At 35.5% G+C, this 23,535-nt stretch overlaps 1 protein-coding gene across 7 annotated transcripts in view; it reads right to left on the bottom strand.

Moving 5' to 3' along the window:
• The window catches only part of CDK19 (cyclin dependent kinase 19), a 94,504-nt gene that overhangs the window by 30,778 nt on the left and 40,191 nt on the right, over positions 1-23,535 (bottom strand). For 5 of the 7 annotated variants that reach the window (XM_026726612.2, XM_087912929.1, XM_026726610.2 and 2 more), the window contains 2 exons: positions 21,634-21,744; positions 13,673-13,813 (listed from right to left, as the gene is read on the bottom strand). In XM_026726612.2, the coding sequence (XP_026582397.1) occupies positions 13,673-13,813; positions 21,634-21,744 (252 nt within the window). Of the gene's footprint in view, positions 1-13,672; positions 13,814-15,144; positions 15,244-21,633; positions 21,745-23,535 lie in introns of those variants that run through there. The other 2 variants (XM_087912940.1, XM_087912920.1) reach the window with 2 other exon arrangements.

Genomic DNA, 23,535 nt, shown 5'->3' with positions numbered 1-23,535 from the left:
TTGAAATAACCATATTATTAAACATTGCTTCAATATAACTTAAATGCTTTAAAAGGGAAAATACATTTTTACAAATGTTTCATTTTATCTATAATAAATCCATGCAGCTAATAAATCTGACTCCAATATCACCATCTATTGAAATTGTTACTCTATTTTATCTTTTTATGCCTACCCATGTTGACCTCTCAGTGTCCAACTTATCTGCCAACAGTTCTATTGAAATGGAAAATAGTATCCTGGAAATGCTTAAATATCTTTCTAGTCTCTTGAATTCAGGACAGCCCATTGTCACTCTTCAACTGACAACTGAAATATGTGACCTATGAATAATGTTTCTCTGTGGAGGAAAGTACAGCCAGCCATATTTTTCCTTCAACTGGAAGAAATCAATTTATTTTTATTTTCATGGCCTGTCGCTGATTTTGGAAACTAGCTTTAATTGTTTTGACTATAATCTGCACATTTTTCTTTATGTGAAAGATACCTTGTCAGACTCCAAATTGTCCACAGCTCTCACTTTTCTCAAATTCAAGTAGTCGTTGATTTACAACAGATTGTTTAGTGACTGTTCAAAGTTACAACGATACTGGAAAAAGTGACTAATGACCGTTTCTCACATTTATGATGGTTGCAGCATCCCCACGGTCACATGATCAAAATTCTGACACTTGGCAACTGATTCATATTTATGATGGCTGCAGTGTCCTGAGGTCATGGGATCAGTTTTTGTGACTTTCTGACAAGAAAAGTCAATAGGAAAACCAGATTAACAACCATATCACTAATTTAACAACTGCAGTAATTCACTTAACAATTGTGGCAAGAAAGATCATAAAAAAGGACAAATTTACTTAACCAATGTCTCACTTAGCAAGAGAAGTTTTGGGTTCAATTGTGATCGGAAGTCGAGGACTACCTGCAAAGACACCATCCACAATTCATCTGCATCTACCATAAATCTGTATTATTCCGTTTTAGCAACTTTAAAATACGTGGACTTCAATTCCCAAAATTCTCTACCCAGGGGACTTTAAATCCACATATGTTAAATTTGCTGAGGTTGAGAAACACTAGTCTAAATCTTTGGATCTTACTTGGACAATGACAGGCTATTAAATTCACTATGTGACTGAGGAATTCCTTTCCCAGACAAGTTTTCCAGTGTATCTTATATAATATTTTCCTTTTTCATTCCCACCCCAGCTCTAATCTCTCACTGACCAGCTTCTTCTGATTCATTTTGTAATTTGGCTTTTCTCTTACCATTTAGAAATCCCCCCACTCCTGCAAAGTCTCTGTTCCCATCCCTACTTCTCCCTTTCAGATATCTTCCACTAAACAAGTCAAAATTCCTAATGTTTCTTGACTTCTGCTTAATATTTACGAAACATTCCAGTCCTGAAGGCACCAATACAACCTTTAGTCTGTCAGAAAAGAGCAAGGGATTAAAAGAGAAGCAGAAGTTAGGAAGAACTGAGCTCTTCATTGTTTATTTATCTGTTACATTTATATACCTTTCCAATCAAAAATTGATTCTGAGCAGCTCATGTACTTCATGCAGTAACCAAATTAAAAATATCAAATGATAAAAATAACAAAGCAACAATTACAACCAAAAGGTGGTGGGGAGAAACTTACAAATATTTCCCTACAGGAAAGAACCATGCTATTTTTCAAGCTTGCTGAAAAAGCATAATCTTAATGGCTTTATTGGATCTCTGGTGTGCTGGGGGAACATCACATTTCTAAAAGCACAGCATTTCAGAAAAGAGGGCAATAACAGAGAATGCTTCCTTCTACATCCAGTCTTGCAGGGCTTCTGCCCCAAACAAGGAGAATAGGCTATCAATTGGTATGACAAAACTGTAAGAGAAAACATATTTTGAGACCACACTTCTAAGATACTATCATCTACAGGTAGTTCTCGACTTACAATCACAATTGAGCCCAACATTTCCACTGCTAAGCAAGGCAATTGTTAAGAGAGTTTTGCCCCATTTTATGACCTTTCTTGTCATTAAGTGAATAACTGTAGTTGTTAATTGAATCATTTGGTCATTAAGCAAATCTGGCTTCCCTCACTAACAGCTTGTTAGAAGCCAGCTGGAAAGGCTACAAAAGGTGATCACATGACCCTGGGACAGCACAACTGCCATAAATACACCCTAGGGGCCAAGCACCTGAATTTAGATCATGTGACCATGGAGTCCTGCAACGGTCATAAGTGTGAAAATCGGTCATAAGTCACTTTTTCTGGTGCTGTTGTAACTTTGAATGATCATTAAATGAATGGTTATAGGTCTATCTGTACACAAATGTTCTCAAAAGATATATAGAAACATATACAAATAAATATAAATTGAAAGAAGTTTGACATGCAGAGGCTAAGGTGACCTAGAAGGAATCAGATCTAGTATGACTTTTAATATTGTCTACTCTCAATAAAAACTTCATTGAGAAAAAAGAAAAAAAAACATTCAAAACTGGTATATGTTTGTTCAATTCATCTGATTCTGATGATTTAAATTCATTCAAGATAGTTATTCTTTTATGAAAGTCGTGACCAAAATTAGGGCATATTCAGTTTTTTTAGGGGAGTCCTCTATTTCTGTCCTCCTAAATGTACAGAAAGTAGATTTGCGGGCATTAGAGAGAGTGAAGGAATTTATTCTGCAAGCAGTAAACATTCTGCTTACTGATGGGTTTTGCTGGTTTTCACCCTTACTTAAAAGAAAATGCTGGCCCTGGAGTAAGCCACGTTGGTTGCTATAGAAACAAAGTTTTGGAATTTCATGTTTAAATTATCAGGAATAAAAACTGAACAAAGAGATCCCAACTGAGACTAAAACATAGGGTTTGACTATCCAGTAAAGATATAACGCAGAATGAACAAGATCAAAAATAACATAGAATATTTGCTATGAATACACATACAGACACAGACACAGACACAGACACACACACACACTGCAATTTAACGGAAAATCCTTAGAGTTGTAATATTGAATTGATTAAGTTATCATTCCATTCAGATTAGTGGACATAAACAACATAAACATCTCAGGGAGAAAGAAAGTGTAAAGGCAATTATGACATGCTCTTGAATAAAACTCACTTAACATAAAAAAGAAATCAATCCATATAAACTTTGCTACTGCATCAACTCAGTGTGATCAATTCTTTTCGTATGGAGAAGGTCAAAAGGGAGCCAGCAAAAACAAACAGAGGTAAAACTGTCTGCAGTTTTGAATGAGAGGAACACACCCGATTAAGTGATAAGAGAAACAATGGACAACAGAATGCTAGCATTTAGTAACTCTTACTGTTCCCAGGCTTATCTAGAATATAATTCTTTTGAAACTTGACATTCCCATGAGAAAAAACATTCTCTTTGGCATAATGCTGTTGTCCTTGCATGTTTTTTTAAAAAAATATGCATTGTATTACCTTATATATTATATTATGAAACTATATTGCAAGGACTTATCACACATGAAAATATCTGTATGGTAAATTAACTCCAAAAAGTATAAACATTGCTGAGATTCTTGCAAAAAACTAGAACTGAAATTAGGAAAACATCCTCCCCCAAAGAAAAAATCTAATAAAAACAAAGGTTTTAAACACTCAATAATTCACACCAGGGTAACAGAGATCCCTGAAAATAGAGATCCTGATAACATAATCTTGGCCAATGAAAATGAATGAACAATAATGGTTGTATGATTATTTAACATGGCACAGATATTATTCGATAAATTAAGCCACTGGGTTTAACATGGACAATGCATTATGGACTTAATGCGCTGGATTTCAAGAACTCTTGTACATAAGGCCTTGCGTGATCATTATTGTGCAAATGCGCATACAGACAGAATACACTGGGATTGTGTATTAGACATATCTAGTTCCTTCAATCGTTCATTGTACGGTTTAGCCTACAGACCTCTTATCATCTTTGTTGCTCTTCTCTACACTCTTTCTAGAGCCTCAGCATCTCTTTTTTTGTATCACTTTGCATCATTTTGTATTTTGTACAATGAAGGAGAGTTTTTAGTAGGACATTCATGTGCTTTGTACATTTGCATCCATTGCAATTTTGATCCTGTAGTTAACTTCAATGAAAAATCTTGGGACACAGTTTTAACTAACAGGAAGAATATTGGTAAAAGACTGGAAGGCTTGCCATCTGGGTATCATGTCTTCTTAACTAGTTAGTTAGAATGAATCACTGCACATACCTGAAATATAAATTTATAAAGAGACAATATAAAAGTAAAAGAATATTGATCATAGATGGGCTGGGTACATCAAAATCTTTATTAATGGCATAAAGTCTCTGTAGTCTCAATGTCAAAGAAAATAAGAATATTTCCAGAGTAATATTTTTTCCAGTCATATTCTAGGAACTGCTATAGTTCATATCCCTTAATTAGGCTGAATTTGTCTTTACACGTTTGGCTATGATAACCTGTGTGATTAATCCAGGAAAGAGTTAATCAGAAAAGAGACGTGTATTATTTTTTTTAAAAGGGGGGATATCTGCATCTTGGCTCTTTTTGAAAACCATTAGCTTGTTTATTTGAGCATGACAAATAGCAGGATGGGAAAAAATAAAAGTTAGACTCAGCCAGCAACACTACAGTCTTAATGTAATTATTTGGGAATGATCCTTGTAAAAGAAAAAGTATAATAGAAGACCTAAATGTGCAATTTGAAGGTTAAGAGGCTTGAAATGTGAAAACCCAATTTTATAATGTGTGGTGATTTTATCCATGTGGTGTTTTGTCAGGTTTATCTAAATAAGAGAAGTACTTGAAAAATTCTCTTCTTTCAACTAGGTCCAAATTCTGAGAAAGAATGAAAGTATTTTCTGACATATAATAACTTGAAATATATGTGACATATATGGTTTGACCATCTGATTGAACTTGATGGCTTTAAACTAACTGAAATAGGATTTGAGGGGTAAGGGAGAAGAGGAAGGAGAAGGGCAAGAATGTGACCTCATTATTTATAGGGGGTAGCCTGTAGAATTTATGTCTTTTTATTTCTGCCTGGACTGAGGGGGGGGGGGAATCTCAAAGGAAATTTCTTTGTAACTTAAAATGGTAAACAAGAGAGAAATCATTTTTTTCCACCGAACAATATGTGGCAATTGTTCAATGAAAAAAGAAGTTTTAAGAAATTAAGGTATTCTCATGGCAATTGCATATTTCAGAACTTTTTTTAATATTGTAACAATAGTACTATGCTCTAGTAAAAACAATGGTATTTGTTCACTATCTGTGCCTGCTATTCTGAAAATTGTTAAAATACAGCCAGCAACATTTTGTCGGAACAGAATTCTAAAAATGCTCTTAGCCCTTGAAGGACATATTTTATCTAGAAGATATAAACAATGTTCATAAAATGGTTGCAAATGGAATCTCAGAACAGTAGGAAGGATAAACCAAGAGATTAGCATAGTTTTGCTGTCCTACTGTTCGAGTGTGAAATGATGTTTTGCCATTGGGTTGAGTAGCAAGGAAAACAGCTGTGCTATATGTTTAGCTGGAATGGTCATGAGGTAGCAAGCTAAAAATTAGCTGCACCCACCTAACACCTACTTTAAATAAAAGGTTCTGATAAGGTTGCTATCCAGAACAAAAGCTGTCATGAGATTTCACTTCAGAAATAATACATAGCCATGTGCTTATGAAGGGAAGAACTTTAAAGTACAATTGGGTTGCCCTTCCGTTTATCATTTGTTTCAGATTTTTCAATTTCAGCTCAGAAATGTGTGGAAAGACGTGGGAAGAGATGAAGCAGAAGGCTAGGACCAAATAACAACTCAGGACAAAAGGACAAACCAGGAAACAGTACCAAAGAGAGTACGAAAAAAAAGCCAGCAAAAGATACAGGAAGACCTTTTGTTCAAACAGGGCTGAACAAGAACAACATTTTTCCCTGTGAGGATCTAATGTCTAGTCTGGGTATGCAGAGTCAGCCTAGGACTTTGAATTAAAAAAAACACCACCCCTTGACTCTTGTCATCCCAGCATGTCAATTGTCCCACCAGAGGCAAAAATACTTTAGACCACTACTACACAACAGTAAAAGATGCTTATAAGTCTTTACCACGAGCAGCTGTGGGACACACTGATCACTGCATGATTCACCTTGTACCTGCCTGCAGGTACCATGAAACCATGAAACCAACAATTAAATCAGTGAGGACTTGGTCTGATGAGGCAAAGCTGAAGCTCCAGGCTTGCCTTGATTGCACTGATTGGAATGTTTTTGAAGATACCTCTGCAGATCTAGATGAGCTCACAGGTACTGTAACATCATGTCAGCTTCTGCGAAGACTTATGTGTACCAACAAGGAACCTGCAAATATATAGTAACAATAAACCTTGGTTCACAGCTAAACTTAAGCAGCTATGTCGTTTCAAAGAGGAAGCCTACAGAAAAGGTGACAGAATGCTATACAATCAGGCCAGAAACATATTAACAAGAGAGATCAGAGCAGCAAAAAAAAGCTACTCTGAAAAGTTAAGGAATCAGTTCTCAACAAATGAACCAGCAAACATGTGGAAAACTCTTAAAAACATTACTGGCTACAGCAAACCTCCTTCAGAAGGACATCAACAACTAGCAGATGACCTGAATGTTTTACTGCAGGTTTGAAAGGAAACTACAGCAACCTCTCTCCACAACCCCCATCTCAAACACACCAACAACAGCCAAGCTCCTACAACTGACCCCAACCCATTGGGTTCACAACCCCCGGTGATCATAGAAAAGGAAATGCAAGATTGATTTCACAGACAAAAGCCAGGAAAAGCACCAGGGCCAGACAAGATAACTCCTTTTTGCTTAAAGGTCTGTGCTGACCATCTTTACCCGAATCTTCAATAAATCATTAGAGATGGGCTATGTTCCTTCTTGCTTCAAATGCTCTACTATCATCCCAGTGCCGAAGAAGCCCTCCATCAAGGAATTGAATGACTACAGACCAGTTGCTCTAACATCTGTAGTTGTGAAAATCTTTGAAAGGCTAGTGTTGTCCCATCTGAAAACCATCACGGATCTGCTGTTAGATCCCATGCAGTTTGCCTAGCGAGCAAACAGATTGACAGGTGATGCTGTTAATATGGCTCTGCCATCCTACAACACCTTGAATCTCCAAATATCTATGCAAGGGTCCTCTTTGTAGACTTCAGTTCAGCATTCAAAACCATCATTCCAGACATTCTTCTAACTAAACTAAACCAGCGAGCGGTACCTGAATACACTTGTAAATGGATCATAAGTTTCCTAACAGACAGGAAGAGCAGGTGAAGCTAGGCAGAATCACATCTGATACCTGTACAATTAGCACAGTCCCCCCCCCCAAGGCTGTGTGCTATCTCCACTTCTCTTCTCTCTCTATACCAATGACTGCATCTCAAATGATCCATCTGTTAAAATACTGAAGTTTGCAGATGACATAACAGTGATTGGTCTTATTCGAGACAACGACGAATCTGTATACAGACAGGAGGTTGTACAACTTGCCTCATGGTGTAACTGGAACAATCTGGAACTGAACACACTCAAAACCGTAGAAATGGTAGTAGTCTTTAGAAGAAACCCTCCCATACTACCACCTCTTACAATACTAGACAACACAGTATCAACATTAGAGATCTTCAAATTTCTAGGTTCTACCATATCACAAGACCTAAAATGGACACTTAACATCAAAAACGTCATCAAAATAGCACAACAAAGAATGCTCTTTCTGCGCCAACTCAGAAAGCTCAAACTGCCCAAGGAGCTGCTGATCCACTTCTACAGAGGAAATATTGAGTCTGTCATTTGCACCTCTATAACTGTCTGGTTTGGTTCTGCTATCCAACAAGACAGACACAGACTTCAGAGGATAATTAGGACTGCAGAAAAAACAATTACTACCCACCTGCCTTCAATCGAGGACCTGTATACTGCATGAGTCAAAAAGAGGGCTGTGAAAATATTTACAGACCCCTCACATCCCGGATATAAACTGTTTCAACTCCTTCCCTCAAAATGACGCTATCGAGCACTGCATACCAGAATGACTAGACACAAGGACAGGTTTTTCCCTAAATGCCATCACTCTGCTAAACAAATAATTCCCTCAACACTGTCCAACTATTTACAAAGTCTGCACTACTATTACTATCAATCTTCTCATCACTCCTTATCACCCATCCCCTCCCAGTTGTGATTGTATGACTGTAACTTTGTTGCTTGTATCCTTATGATTTATATTGACTATTTCCTAGTATGATTTGATTGCTTATTGTACCCTATGACTATCATTAAATGTTGTAATTCATGACTGACTCTTGATGAATGTATCTTTTCTTTTATGTACAATGAGAGCATATGCACCAAGACAAATTCCTTGTGTGTCCAATCACACTTGGCCAATAAAGAATTCTATTCTATTCTATTCTATTCTATTCTATTCTATTCTATTCTATTCTATTCTATTCTATTCTATCTCAGAATGCTGTTTACCATTTTGTTCCCAGACATTAAGTAATGTAAGCCAATGCTTTTCAAAAAGCCATTGTCTACAACTTCAGGACTATATATTTTAAATACTTCTTGTGTCAGTATAGGCCACAACCAGAAGTCCTTCCTCCCTGCTATGAACTCATAACTAAGATATCAGGTATGCTAACCACAATTTTAAAAAATGCTTATCACAATTCATCTAGGTTCCTAATGAATGAACTGCCTATTGCATACAGGTGAAACTCAAAAAATTAGAATGTCGTGCAAAAGTTCATTTATTTCAGTAATGCAACTTAAAAGGTGAACCTAATATATGAGATAGACTCATTACATACAAAGCAAGATAGTTCAAGCCGTGATGTGTCATAATTGAGATGATTATGGCTTACAGCTCATGAAAACCCGAAATCCACAATCTCAGAAAATTAGAATATTGTGAAAAGGTTCAATATTCTAGGCTCAAAGTGTCCCACTCTAATCAGCTAATTAAGGCATAAAACCTGCAAAGGGTTCCTGAGCCTTCAAATGGTCTCTCAGTCTGGTTCAATAAAAATCACAATCATGGGAAAGACTGCTGACCTGACAGTTGTGCAGAAAACCATCATTGACACCCTCCCTCCATAAGGAGCGAAAGCCTCAAAAAAGTAATTGCAAAATAAGCTGGATGTTCCCAAAGTGCTGTATCAAAGCACATTAATAGAAAGTTATGTGGAAGGGAAAAGTGTGGAAGAAAAAGGTGCACAAGCAGCAGGGATGACCGCAGCCTGGAGAGGATTGTCAAGAAAAGGCCATTCAAAAGTGTTGGGGACTTTCACAAGGAGTGGACTGAGGCTGGAGTTAGTGCATCAAGAGCCACCACACACAGACAGATCCTGGACATGGGCTTCAAATGGCGTATTCCTCTTGTCAAGCAGCTCCTGAACAAATAACATCAGAAGCGTCTTACCTGGGCTAAAGAAAAACAGAACTGTTCTGTTGCTCAGTAGTCCAAAGTCCTCTTTTCTGATGAGAGCAACTTTTGCATCTCATTTGGAAACCAAGGACCCAGAGTCTGGAGGAAGAATGGAGAGGCACACACTGCAAGATGATTGAAGTCCAGTGTGAAGTTTCCACAGTCTGTGTTGATTTGGGGAGCCATGTCATCTGCTGGTGTTGGTCCACTGTGCTTCATTAAGTCCAGAGTCAATGCAGCCATCTACCAAGAGATTTTGGAGCACTTCATGCTTCCTTCCGCAGATGAGCTTTTTGGGGATGCGGATTTCATTTTCCAGCAGGACTTGGCACCTGCGCACACTGCCAACAGCACCAAAACCTGGTTCAATGACTGAGGGATTACTGTGCTTGATTGGCCAGCAAACTCGCCTGACCTGAACTCCATAGAGAATCTATGGGGCATTGCCAAGAGAAAGATGAGAGACATGAGACCCAACAATGCAGAAGAGCTGAAGGCTGCTATTGAAGCATTCTGGTCTTCCATAATGCCTCAGCAGTGCCACAGGCTGATAGCTTCCATGCCACGCCGCATTGAGGCAGTAATTGCTGCAGAAGGGGCCCAAACCAAGTACTGAGTACATATGCATGCTTATACTTTTCAGAGGTCCGATACTGTTCCATGTACAAACCTTGTTTTATTGATTGCATGTAATATTCTAATTTTCTCAGATAGTGAATTTGGGGTTTTCATGAACTGTAAGCTATAATCATCACAATTATGACAAATCACGGCTTGAACTATCTTGCTTTGCATGTAATGACTCTATCTCATATATTAGTTTCACCTTTTAAGTTGCATTACTGAAATAAATGAACTTTTGCACAATATTCTAATTTTTCGAGTTTCACCTGTACATTCCATCTTCATCCACCTTTATATAGATACGTTATGCTGTGGTAATAGATGGATCCCCTATAAAATATAGTCTTTGTAAGGGACTGTCTAACAGGTTTCTCCTATGATATGATTCTTATTTCCACCAAGGCCTTTCTAAAAGGCCAAAACAGTATTTACATTCAATTGATCAAAGCTATTTAAAAGGGAAAAATTGTATTAATTTATATTTAATAGACATACAGAAACAGTTTATAATTCTGTCATGGAAATGAACACACTGCTCTACAATCAGGAACACATATGTCAGATTAAAACTTAAGTTACTATTTCCCATAGAGAACAATGAGTGTGGACTTGAAAAAATGTTTTTGAGAAACATTTGAGTACTTCTTACTGTAAAGCATACAAATACCAGGTAATTTCAGTATTTAGAACTAGCACGAACAGTTTTATTAGTTCCAGTGAACACATTTCTGTTTTAGTTCTTCCTATTAGTGAGTCATGATTTACCAAAACAAGGAGGCCCTTCTTGAAAGGTTTATTTGCATCCCCTGTATTCTTTAAAGGTAAAGGTTCCCCTCGCAAATATGTGCTAGTCGTTTCCGGCTCTAGGGGGCGGTGCTCATCCTTATTACAAAGCCAAAGAGACAATGCTGTCCTAAGATATCTCCGTGGTCATGTGGCCAGCATGACTAAACACTGAAGGCGCATAGAACGCTATTACCTTCCCACCAAAATGGTCCCTATTTTTCTACTTGCATTTTTACATGCTTTTGAACTGCTAGGTTGGCCGAAGCTGGGACAAGTATTCTACAATCATCTCTCTTAATCCCAGCCTTTTTTCTTTTCCCAAAGGCTCTAAACCATGGGTGTCAAAAGGGTATTGATTTTCTTTTTTAACATTGTACTTCTCTTATGAACTGAAGGATGGCCATGTCAGTCCTACAAGATAGACCAGGTCAGGAAACCAACTCCATAGGAAGAATAGAGCTTTACTTCATTGAGAAATAGTACCAGAATCTTACAAGCTTGATTGGTCTTTACCTCACTTTCCTTTTACACCTCAATGCATCATGAGGGGGTCTGTCTAAGTCTCAGACTCAAGGTCTTGATATTCTACAGAACATTTGCTTTCCAATAAATTTGTGTTTTTTTTTTCAAGGATTGCTATAGTCTTTGCAACTTATTCTCGAGCTGGAGCACAAATTTGCCACAAACACTACAGGTCACAACTAAAATCTCTCTGCTTCTTAAAGCAGTAATAGTCATTGCTTACATTTTCTCTTGTTCTTTTTGCAGACTTTCAGTTCACTAAAAGCAGGCTGAATTAGAAGGAAAATTATTAAGGTTCTTCCTATTGAACTCAAAGGCAACTCCCATTTTCCCAGTCCTATTCATTTGCTCTACCAGTACTATAATATTCCTAGACAGCAGGGCAACTGTTTCAGGATATACAACTGGATTTCATTTAACATCGGATTGAGAAGGCAGCTTAAAGACAGAAATCCTTGTAATAATGTTAATTATTCAAGTAGTCCTTTAAATAATAGAAAATTCAAGAAAAGTATCATCTTTTTTAAACATTAAAATTAAGTAATTTTAATTTAACAATTTTAATTTAAAATTTTAATAATTAAATTTAACAAATTTTCTCTTAACTGACTTTTCTGTTTTGAATGGAATTGTATTTGTTTCTATACCCAAAACACTACAATCCTATGAATCCTTCAATGCAGTTCAGGTCAAGAAACAGTCTCTACAAGAACTAATGATATTCTATTTTATTATTATAGGATACAATAACAGAATCTTGAAAGCTACCCGAATTTCCCTCTGTTCTCTGTTCCATCATGCAGAATCAAGGCAGGTATATTTAAAGTTTCTTTTCAGACAATATTTTCAATATTATTAATGAATTATTTAAGCTGATACATATTTATCTCACCAATAGTTTATTTCCTATAAACTATGTGAAAAATTGAGAGAATTTCAACAAAATGGTAGCTGCAGTTTTTACAATAGTAGAAAAATATAATAACCCTACTATATTTTAATATCTTCCAAAGTAAAATGTAGCAGACTTTATAGCTGTTTTTAACAGTTTTAAAACTGACCTGTAGAATATACTATAGGTCAGGGGTGTCAAACTTGTGGCCTGCGGGCCAGATTCATCACATGGTGGCCCTGCCCCCGCCAGTTTAGCGAAGGGGGGAAAAGTCCCGATACTTCCCATGACAATGCAAGTTTGATACTCCTGCTAATGAGCCATGGTGGTACAGTGGTTAGAATGCAGCTTTGCTGGCTAATTCTGCTAACTATAGATTGCCAGTAGTTCGATTCTCACGGGCTCAAGATTGACTCAGGCTTCCATCCTTTTGAGGTCGGTAAAATGAAGAGCCAGATTGTTGAGGGCAATATGCTGACTCTATAAATCACTTAGAGAGGGCTGTAAAGCACTGTGAGGCAGTCTATAAGTCTAAATGCTATTGCTAAAATTAAGTTTTCCTTTGAAATTTCTAAAAATTATTTACCATTTTTTAGTGATGAGACAATCTTTTACTCCAGATATACAGGCTGTTAAAAACAAACCTGGCAGGGGATTGAAATGGTTGCAGGCATCACTGCTGAAAAGTATGGGTGGCTTTGAAAATAAGCCCTTTTCTGAAATTACTAAAGAAAACTTTTCTTTTCTGCTAATTATTGCTTCTCACCTCATTTCTAGCTTTGTCCTTCCTGTCATTTCCCATTTATATCTATTTTCTCCTTCACCTCATTCCATTCTGTTTTCTTTTTTTACTATTTCTGCTAAGTTTGGGGCATAATAGTTAATATGTGAGAAGAGTGGATCAGTTAATTTGATAAATGAGTTAATTTGATAAAATTAATTGAATCTAATTTTACATAGATTTTTAAAAATTGTTGTTTTGTTGTATCTTTTGTTATGGTTGCTTTTCTGCTCTGCCATTTTGAGTGTGGCTTCTGGCCAATAACTGCCTGCCTGCCTGCCTGCCTATCAGCTGCTTACAGATACTAAAAGGAAAAAATCTCTAGGATTGGTTTCAGATGAAGCTGGCAAACCTAGGGTGACAAGCTTGGAACTCCATTGGATTTCTCTATATATTCTGCAATTTCTTTGAAATGAGCACATTTACGTTCTGGCTCATCTTGCTATTGGGTAAATATGGTATAATTTTCAGGAAGAAGTGTAGTAATCCAAGAGATTAATATTTTGCATTTTTATCTGTACTTTTAAAAAAATACAAATATAACTGTCTATTTGTAGGCAGTTAAAGTCACAGCACTTACTAAATCTCTGTGAAGCACCCAGTTTGCATGGAGATAATGGATTCCATCAAGAATCTGATAAAGTAGTGATTTGACCATAGATCTTGGCAGTTGCATGGGTTTTTTGTTTGCTTTTGAGGCACGGTGAAACTTGATAATATGCTGGAAACAAAAAAGAACACAAACATGAAAGCATCATGTAAAAAAAGAACCCACAAAATAATTGCAAAAGATGAACGTATTTTAATTTTGAAATCTAAAATTGGAATTATGAACTTTTTTATATCTAATATTTAAAAAACTAACAGTGAAACATCACATTGCTTCCTCAGCTTTAAAGTTACATGAATTGAAACAGGATTTTTTTTCTACAGAGTTGCTCCTCATTGACATTTTCATGAAATTCTAAAATCATTTTAGGATAATTCTCCCCAAGACCTTTTTTTAAAAACAACAACTAAAGATTTAAAAAGCTCTGAAATATTTTAAGGACTGCATCTAGAAAAAAATTCAGAAATACGACAAATCTGCCTATTGTCTTTGCTTACCTTACAGGTAAAGGTATTGCTTGATGGTAAAGCAATAGATATTAGGAAATTTTTTGAACATTTATCAGTAAGTTGGAATAAGAAAGGAAATTGTCACTAAAGTAAAATGAAAACTGGAGCAAAGAAATCTGTTGGGCCCTAAATTTTCCTTTGCTTCAGTCTTCTCAAGGTGGTGTCCACTAGACATGTTAGATGACAATTTCCAGGATTCCTATTCAGTGTGGTCTGAAAGTTTGGGAAGGCTTCTAGGCTTTTGACTGATTTTGCATTCAAAATCCATTTCAAACACAAGGCACCCTTTTCAGGAAAAAAATGGGCTCTCCAGGGTATGGAAACAGTAATGCATATTTTTTCTAGATAGTTAGAAAAAATGTTGGCAGCATATCAGTGCTAAGAGAAAATCCGAATTTAAGATGATCCATACATTATAATATAGTAAAATAGAACAATTTTTCCAGTGCAAAAACTCAGCTAGGAAATATTGGATATTAAGTTGCAGTCTCTTCACTCTTCTGTAGAATATCTCTCCTTTACTTGTCAACTTCAATGTATAAATATCTGGAGCTTTTTCCAAAATGTTTTCAAACTGGAAACAAACCCAACAATGCCCATTCTTCATTCTATTTCCATAAAATCCCCCTTGAATATGTCATTTTTAAATTAAATTTGGTTTTACATCTGAGCAGATGCTGCTAACCCATGCCACTTAATCCTCTATGTATGAGGATCAGATAAGACTATTTCAAATTCCAATAGATGGTTGGATTAGATGGTTCCATTAGAATAAAATATATGTAGCTCAAGGTTGAATGATATAGTTCTGGTGCTCTCTGAGCTTGGTTGTTTGCTTGCAGAATGCCCCAAAATATACAAGCCCGACATATCACTTTGTCCAACTGTAAAATTACCAGGAATTCTAACAAGAAACATAGCCAAAGAACTTACAAAAGGGCTTCGACACCTCATAGAGGAGAGCAAATATTTCATCGACTCCCCCATTACAGTGCCTTCAGAAAATGAAAGATCTAAAAGAGAAGATGAAATTATGGTTTCATTCAATGTCCCAGCATGCTTTAATCCATAAATCCAGAATCAGTGAAATAATCCATGGCAGACGTATAACACAACATACCCAACCCAGCCAAATATACTAAGATTGAAATACCAGAATCATGAACCTCATCAACCTTTGCTTACTATCTACTTTCAGTTTGATGAAAAAATATGCCAACAAATCTGAGGAACACCCATGGGATCACCACTGTCAACACTTATAGCAGAAACCACAATTCAGTGTCTACACACTGTAGCACTCCCAGATATATCGAAAGTATAGAAGCTTCCTCGCAGTAAAAAAGAAACAATTAGAAAAAACATGAACTCATCAACATATTCAAAGGAATAAAATTCACAAGGGAAGAAGAAAACAATACACTACCCATCTTGCATATCCACACCAGCAGATAAAATAGTAGCACATTGGAAATGCTACTGTCAAAAAACAATCCCACTAACCAAGTGTTGCATTACTAAAGTAACAGCTCAACCTCCCACAAGAGAACCTATATAAAAATATTACTCATATAAGTACAAATGTACTGTAGCAACCCAGAGCACCAAAGAAATAAAACAGACCATCTATATCTATGTATGTATTTATTTAATTATTTTGTTTGTCAAACATGTACAAGATAACAAGTATAGGTATGGACATAAACATGAACAAAGGAAGTAAATACAGATAAATGGGGACAATAAGACAGGGACAGTAGGCACACTGGTGCTGTAACAATGGAGTCAGGTAGAGCATTCCAGGTGAATATAACACATTCCACACAACTTTATAAAAAAGTGCTTGACCATTCAACCCACTATAGCACAACCAACACAAACTATGAAAAAGATAATTTTATCATATATATCAAAAATTTCAGAAATAACCAACACAGTTACAACTACACAACATAATTATAGGACATAGAACAAACACAGCTTTCCAAAACATGTTAAGTAAACAAAAAGACCCAGTAACACAAGAAAAAAAGTAATCTACAACACAGAATGTAAAGACTGTAACAGTCATTATGTAGGTCACATAGGTAGAAGATTAGCAGAGAGTATTCATGAACATCAACTAGCAATCAAAAGACACAATGAAAATCCCATAATCTCACATGGATAGAGTCAACCATAATTCCAACTGGGAAACACAAGGGAATTCTTGGAAGCTTGGTATTCAAACAACTCAGGAATCAATAGACACATAGAAAAATAGTAAATCATATTTATTCACCACTCAAGAGACCAAAAAATGAAGAAGAAGGAAAAAAAATCCTCTCCAGGAGCCATCACCCAGATAAGCAGGGATTAACACCAGGGAAACAAACAAGCAAAGCAGGAAACAATACCCTAATAAAGGAATTATCAAGGAGAAAACCACAACCCTACCAAAACTGGCAGGGCAAGCAATGTATATAAACAAGAATCAAATCCTGCACCTACTTGCATTGATGTTGCTATCTAGTTAGGTCAGGGGTCTTCAAACTTGACAGCTTTAAGACTTGTGGACTTCAACTTCTGGAATTCCTCCTCCAGTCATGTTAGCTCAGGAATTCTGGGAGTTGAAGTCCACAAGTCTTAAACTTGCCAAGTTTGAAGACCCTTGAGTTAGGTAGTGAAACATTTGCAGGCAAACAACCAAACTGAAAGAATATCAAGGACACCACAACTAGATGGTTACTATTCATGACAAATGTAATGCAAAACTTTATTAAAACTGTCAAGGAAAGGGATGGGAAAATGTAAATGAAAGTATGAATAGGTAATGAGAAGAATAATGACAATTTGGGGCTAATTTGCAAATTATGGCTAGCAAAAAGTCAGAATTACATTTGCACCAGATCTAAATAAACCCAAGGGAAAAGTGTGGCTTTCATACACCATCGAGATTTCAAATATAAATAACGTTCTTAAGGACTGAAGTGAAGAAGCACAAGTTAATCACAATATAGAGTTTTTATAGAAAAGAAATCTGAAGGACTCCAATCTATAACTTCTATAAAAGTTATATGTTGAAAAGTAAAATTATTTCAATTATTGCTTACTACGCAAATTGCTAATTCAATACATACAAAAGAGCCCCATGGATTAATAATGAATTAAAGCCAAAACAAGTATTGTTTGTCTTGTTGACAGATCAACAGAAAAACAAATGGCAGTACTGAAAATGCTTATTGTTCTTGCTTTTTTCTCTAATTAAATTGGTATGTAACCATAATAAATGTAGGAAAAGTTTCTTTTCTTAAAATATTATTGATATCAGTATCAAGAAATGAAGAGAATGCTTGTCCCTAAAATAAATTCAGTATAATAAAAGTGATGGATGTTACAAATGGTATAACATCAATTATCAAATGTTAAAGACTGCTATGTTTTATTCAATATTTTCACCCACCAAATATGCCTTTGCTGTTTTGTCAATAGTCCTGCTCCCAATCTGGGAGACAAAGTGGTAGTAGGCAATGAGCCCAAAGTTTTTGCAACATTATAACTCTCTTCTCAGTTCCAAATTGGGAAGGGAAACTGGGGATGGCAGAGTTAATATGTGAAAGATACGAAGATGCTCCAACTGATTTCTCAGTACATAACTAATTAAGTTCTCAATAATCGTACAGGAAAGAGTTTTCTGGAGAATGATAAATATCAATCCACCTATATAAACGGCCACATAGGAAAATTATTTTGGGGTTAGGTTCACCTTGACAGTAAATTAGTTAACATTTTAATCTGTATACTATAAAAATATGAAATGAGAAATTATGCTTGCTCCAAGGCAAATCAATGATTTCTGATGACTTGTTCAGGATTTAAATTGAGGTCTACCACCCCTTCCCACCTCCCACTCTTTACTGGCTACAGCCGCTATACCATGCTGGCTGTCAGTACCAAGTATAAAAAAATAACCACTTTAGACTATCATCTTCTCTGTCCTATAAAGTTTAAATGCTATAAAAAATTAGAATGAAGCATATAAACTAGTAGAACACAGAGAATGTTAAGGTATTAATAAAAGAAATGTGTTCCTAAGCATGTGGATTTCAACACTGTTTTTGTTTTTTGAAGGAGGAGAGCTTTACATACGTTGACTGGGAAGCTGTTCCAAGTGTAAGAGGCAGCATGGAAAGAGACAAAGTTGGGAGTGAGCAAAAAAGACAATGGGGAAATATGGAGTGATGCTTAGGATAACTGAGAGAAGGAGTCATTCAGACCATGAGGGATATTAATTTGGGCCATCATCAGCAAATGCCAAAAAATCACATTAAACAGTACAGCAAGACAAAAAAAAAATTGCATGGGTTCAAAATCCAGCAGTTATCTCCAGGACAATATTTTCTTCATATTTCATTTCACTTAAAGTTCTTCACTAGTCCCAATTTATCATTTAAAAAAAAAATCTTGGCTCACAGAGGTGCATGATTACTCAATGTTAAACCAGTACGACTGCTTTCTGCACTTTATTGAAAGAGAGGGAGGGGGAGAGAGAAAGAGAGAGAAATCTGTTTGGAGGGTAATAATGTTGCTGACTTCTAGGTTTCAAGAGATGATTAAATATTTCTGTGCAAAAACAAAAGAACAAAAAAAGTCGCACTAGAGAAAGTGTAGGGTTATGGAAATGACCAATTTTATATTTACTCTATTGATTGAGAGCACTTAATATAGAACAGTCCAAGAATCAAATAGGCAAGGTCCATCATGTGGCTACTTTGCAGCCAAGTGGAGGAAAATATTTGAGTGGAACAGCATATGTCCTGTTCATCTGGTTTATGTTCTATAATAACTAAAATTGCATGGGAACATACCATGTAGGAAGTGGCTCCCTGAACAATGCAGGTAAATCTGAAGTGGTCATTAATCTAATAATTGGACGGGAATTAATTATATATATATATATATATTTATATATATATATATATATATATATATATATATATATATATATTTGCATGCTTCATTTCAAGAACACTAGAAAGTGAACATAAAAAAACATTGACAGTACAAACACATGCAAATATTGGTAGCATTTATATGAAATGATATAGCCTAGGAATTTGTGATAATGATGTATTTGCATGTATCGAGACATTGGAAGCTAGGGAGCATATTAGGAAGAATGTACACTTTGCATTATGACTTTACAACAATCAACAAAAAAGAGTGCCCCTTCAAAACTATTGTTAGATTATTCTTTTTCAAACGAAGCATGCAGTATTCAGGTGGCAAGAACTGCAAACTGGATATTAAACATGCTTCCTATTATAGCAGCAATACATTCTTCTGCAGTTGCTTTTAAAAGCGAACAACTGAAACACAGAAATAAAGTTTTGTGCACATCAAATGAAGCTTTTCATAATGTGACTCTGGCACTTTTGAGCGATGAAGTGTACATCTACTCTTGGTGTAATTAACTTTGATGGAGAAAGCTTCCAGAATGGGTGCAAGTTAGTAAAACTATAAGAATAAGACTCTCCAATTAAATTATATGGCACATGCAATAGCATGAAATCTCACGACTTTATATTATTTTGATTCAATATATTCAATTCTCTTTGGTTGGAACAGTTTATATACATAATTTTCTTGACAGTAAACTATTACTCATGGGCTTCATGAGTTTTCATCATACCATTTAAGCAATACAGTAATTTGTCTCTAGCAAATCTAACTTTCATGTTAATTTAATATTCAGTATAGCTTGAACTGATCTGACAAAAAGAGAAGAGGAATATTTCCTCTTCTATCACAACATGCTGCAAAAGGCATATATTTCATTTCATATTAAATGTAATACTTCAAAAGCATTACACTAATTGCACATATAAAATCCTAGCCTACAGTTGAGATCTGAATGAGTTCTTTCTTATATTGATCTTCAAGCCCATACTGCAGCTGCCAGCATGTAGTGCAGAGCTTTCAAAACCTTTAATTCTAAATCGCTTTCTGAGGCCAAACTGGATGATAATTTGGAAATCTGCCTAATATCTTGGTTCCTTCATAAAAGCAGCCAATGGGCTTCTCAAACTGGACTGCAGATCAGACGTATTGGAGTAAGAGACAATGTCAGTTTCTCCCTCAGCTGGAAATTTGCTCCCCTTGAGGAAAAATACAGGAAAACCAAATCACATGGGAATCTTTTAAATAGAAGAAAAATTAATTATTTATAATTGCTATCTAAAAGATCTCAATAAGCACTTCCTGTGCCAAAAAGTCCTGACATAGTTTACAAGTCTACTACAAACAATCTATTGCAGAAAAAAAGACAGTGGCTGGGAAAAGTTGGTGCCTGAGAAAGGCTAGCACCAAAAGTTTAAATTTTACAAGAGACCTAAAGGATATACAGGTTGGAGTCTTGAATGTATACACCAATTCAAATGAAGAAAATTAGAGAAGGATTTGCTAAATGTATATTTCTTTATGAAAGAACTGTGAGCTTCATTTAGTTCTGATAGGTAAAGTAAATTCCTGATATCACTGTATTTATATGTATATTTCTCCCCCATCAGACAAAAGAAAATCCCTCAAGGTTTGAGGGAAAACCAGATTTATTACCTAAGTGTAGCTCTATCTAGTCCTGTTCTAGACACACACAGATTCTTACAGTGTTCTAGTCTCTGAGCATATATAATATTACCTTTCATTAATTACCTCTCTTTTATAACTGTGGGAACCTACAAGCTCAATGATATAATGATACAATTGGCTTACAACTCTTAACAACTGAGTTATGGAAAGAAATGACATATTTAATTTCCAAAATATTTTTTTTAGAAAAAGTGACATTGGTCTTTGGCAAGGAGAACAGAAAATACTTAAGCTTTTTTCACTCCTAAATCCCGTGGGGAAATGAAATTGAGAACAGTTCTGGTGCCACACTGCTATAACTTTTGGATAGTTATGTATATCAAAATGGCATTAGGGCCTCCTCCAAAATGCCTCTACCTGTTTCTCCTTGTTTTTTTGTAGCCAATCATGGTTTTAAGATAGGGTAAGGCTTTCAGTATATGAACTCCAAATCACATCATACACAGAACGCACAATTAAACCTCATCAAGATTTTAATTACTTAAATAAATGCAAAGCAATCTCGACTTCTAAGGAAAGACTAGTGGGGAGTTTTTCAGTTTGTTATTTTTTTAAAAAATCTTGAAAATATTTCTGCATCTTCAAAGATTACCTGATCATATATCTTATAATGAAATTTTTCCATACAGGTACATGGATTTTATCGTGGTTCTTCTTTCCTAACATGCTTTGAGTAGCTATATAGTTAAGAAACGTGAGATTGGGGATAGGTTTCAAATCCATTCTGACTGCAGTTACTTCTTTTAAAACATAACATAATTATAGTTAAAAAAAAAAAGGAACTTCAGAACTTACCCACAAATCATGTTCAGCATAATCAAACAGCAGCCACACCTTTCTATCACTATGAGAAAGGAAAACCTTCTGTAATGCAATCACATTAGGATGCTTCAGTTCTCTCAAAAGCTGCAAGTAAAGAGATAAATAACATAAAACTTTCCATACAGTACCAATAAACAAAACACTTTAATTAGTGATAGAGATGTCCAATAAATTATTCTTTTTCATTCCAACAATTCTGGAATAATCTGTACACAAAAGGGAGAAAATAAAAAGCTTGTTTTCTTCATTTAGTAGAAAATGATATTTTAAAAAAGTCAATTGCTTACTTGGATAAAAGTTTTGTTCCCTGTGCAAGAAACATCCAGACCAATTTTATTTAGGAAATGCTCCCATTGATGTAAGGGAAGCTAGCAATTTTGGTTTATAGTCCCTCCCTGTATACATTTTATCCTCCACCCCAATCATATTTCACGATTGGCAGAAAGCAACACAACAGGAAAACTGTGAGAATTGATTCTTGTTCCCAACCAGTAAGGTCCTTGGTTTATCAAAAGCTTTCATGGAAGAATTTAATATTAAACAGAACAACATACCAATATCCATCAAAATTTACCTATATTACCTATGGGAATAAGAAAAATGTGGTATCTTTGTTGCTCTTATTCTTCCATTCATATTTTCTTTCCAAATATATGTTCAGTAGTGTAGGGTTATTACTCATTACTTAGTCATTTTCACACCAGTTCATATAGTTATGAAAAACTGTACTGCTTTAACATTTACATATATCTAATACTTAAAATATGTTGTATCAAAAAATGCAATGCTTGGGCTCACAAGCTACACTTTACCCGAAGTTATGATGAGATTCAAGTGGCTAGGGCAAGAGGAGGATAGTCTTTTCAATAGCTCCCAGTTCAGACTGAGTTATATGAGTTGGCTTTTTTGAGTATTCTATGGATAGAAACGTGAGAAAGGGATTATAGCCTAAATGGGGAGATAGGCAGCATATTTTCCTGCTGTGTTGCTTTCCCCAACCTTTGAGATTTGATTGGGGAGGGGGATAAAATGTATATAGGGAGAGGTTATAAACCAACATTACAGTTGTTAAGTGAATTATTGCAGTTTTAAGTGAATCTGGCTTCTCCTATTGACTTCGTTTGTCAGAAGCCAGCTGGGAAAGTTACAAATGGTGATCACATGACCCTGGGATAGAGCAAGTGTCATAAATACAGTATATACCAGTTGTCAAGTCCGCAAATTTTGATCACTTGACCATGGAAATGTTACAATGCTTGTAAGCATGGAAACCAGTCATAAGTCACCTTTTTCAGTGCCATTGTAATTTGAAACAGTTGCTAAACAAATGGTTGCAGGTCGAGGACTATCTGTATATAATTTTATTAGTGAGTTTATTATTAGGTTTCTTAACTGAAATGTGAATGAATTTTTTATATGTACAACTTTCATAAATCATTCAGATATTTTATTGTTCAAGAAATATCCTGTGCTGGTTTATCTTTTGTATTTTCTTCCCTTCAGTAGAAATGAGCATGAAAATTGAAGTAATATTTCAACGTGAAATGTACACCTGTCTCCAGAATGTTTGTTTCAGATTTCGGACTATATCATTATAACCAAGCTTTAAATATTTGGAATGCCAAATGAACAAATGAAATAAACACCCTGTTTTTTGCTCCACTGATTACTAAGAACACAGTTTATAAATATTTGATAAAGTATACATGTCATTAAAATAATATAGTTTTACAATACATTGTATTCTATACTTAAAAAGAAGCCAAGTGTGAACTTCAAAAAGGTTCCTTTTTAACTAGTCATTTCACAATAATTTGCTGATTCGTTGATTAAATTACCATTTAAAGCCAAGTAATTGGAGCCAACATTTAATGC

This window comes from Pseudonaja textilis, chromosome 1 (assembly GCF_049901715.1).
Source record: "Pseudonaja textilis isolate UNSWEBS1 chromosome 1, rPseTex1.2, whole genome shotgun sequence".
Taxonomy (NCBI): domain Eukaryota; kingdom Metazoa; phylum Chordata; class Lepidosauria; order Squamata; family Elapidae; genus Pseudonaja; species Pseudonaja textilis.
The sequence above is the reverse complement of the archived record's forward strand: the minus strand, read 5'-3'. Positions and strand labels throughout refer to the sequence as shown.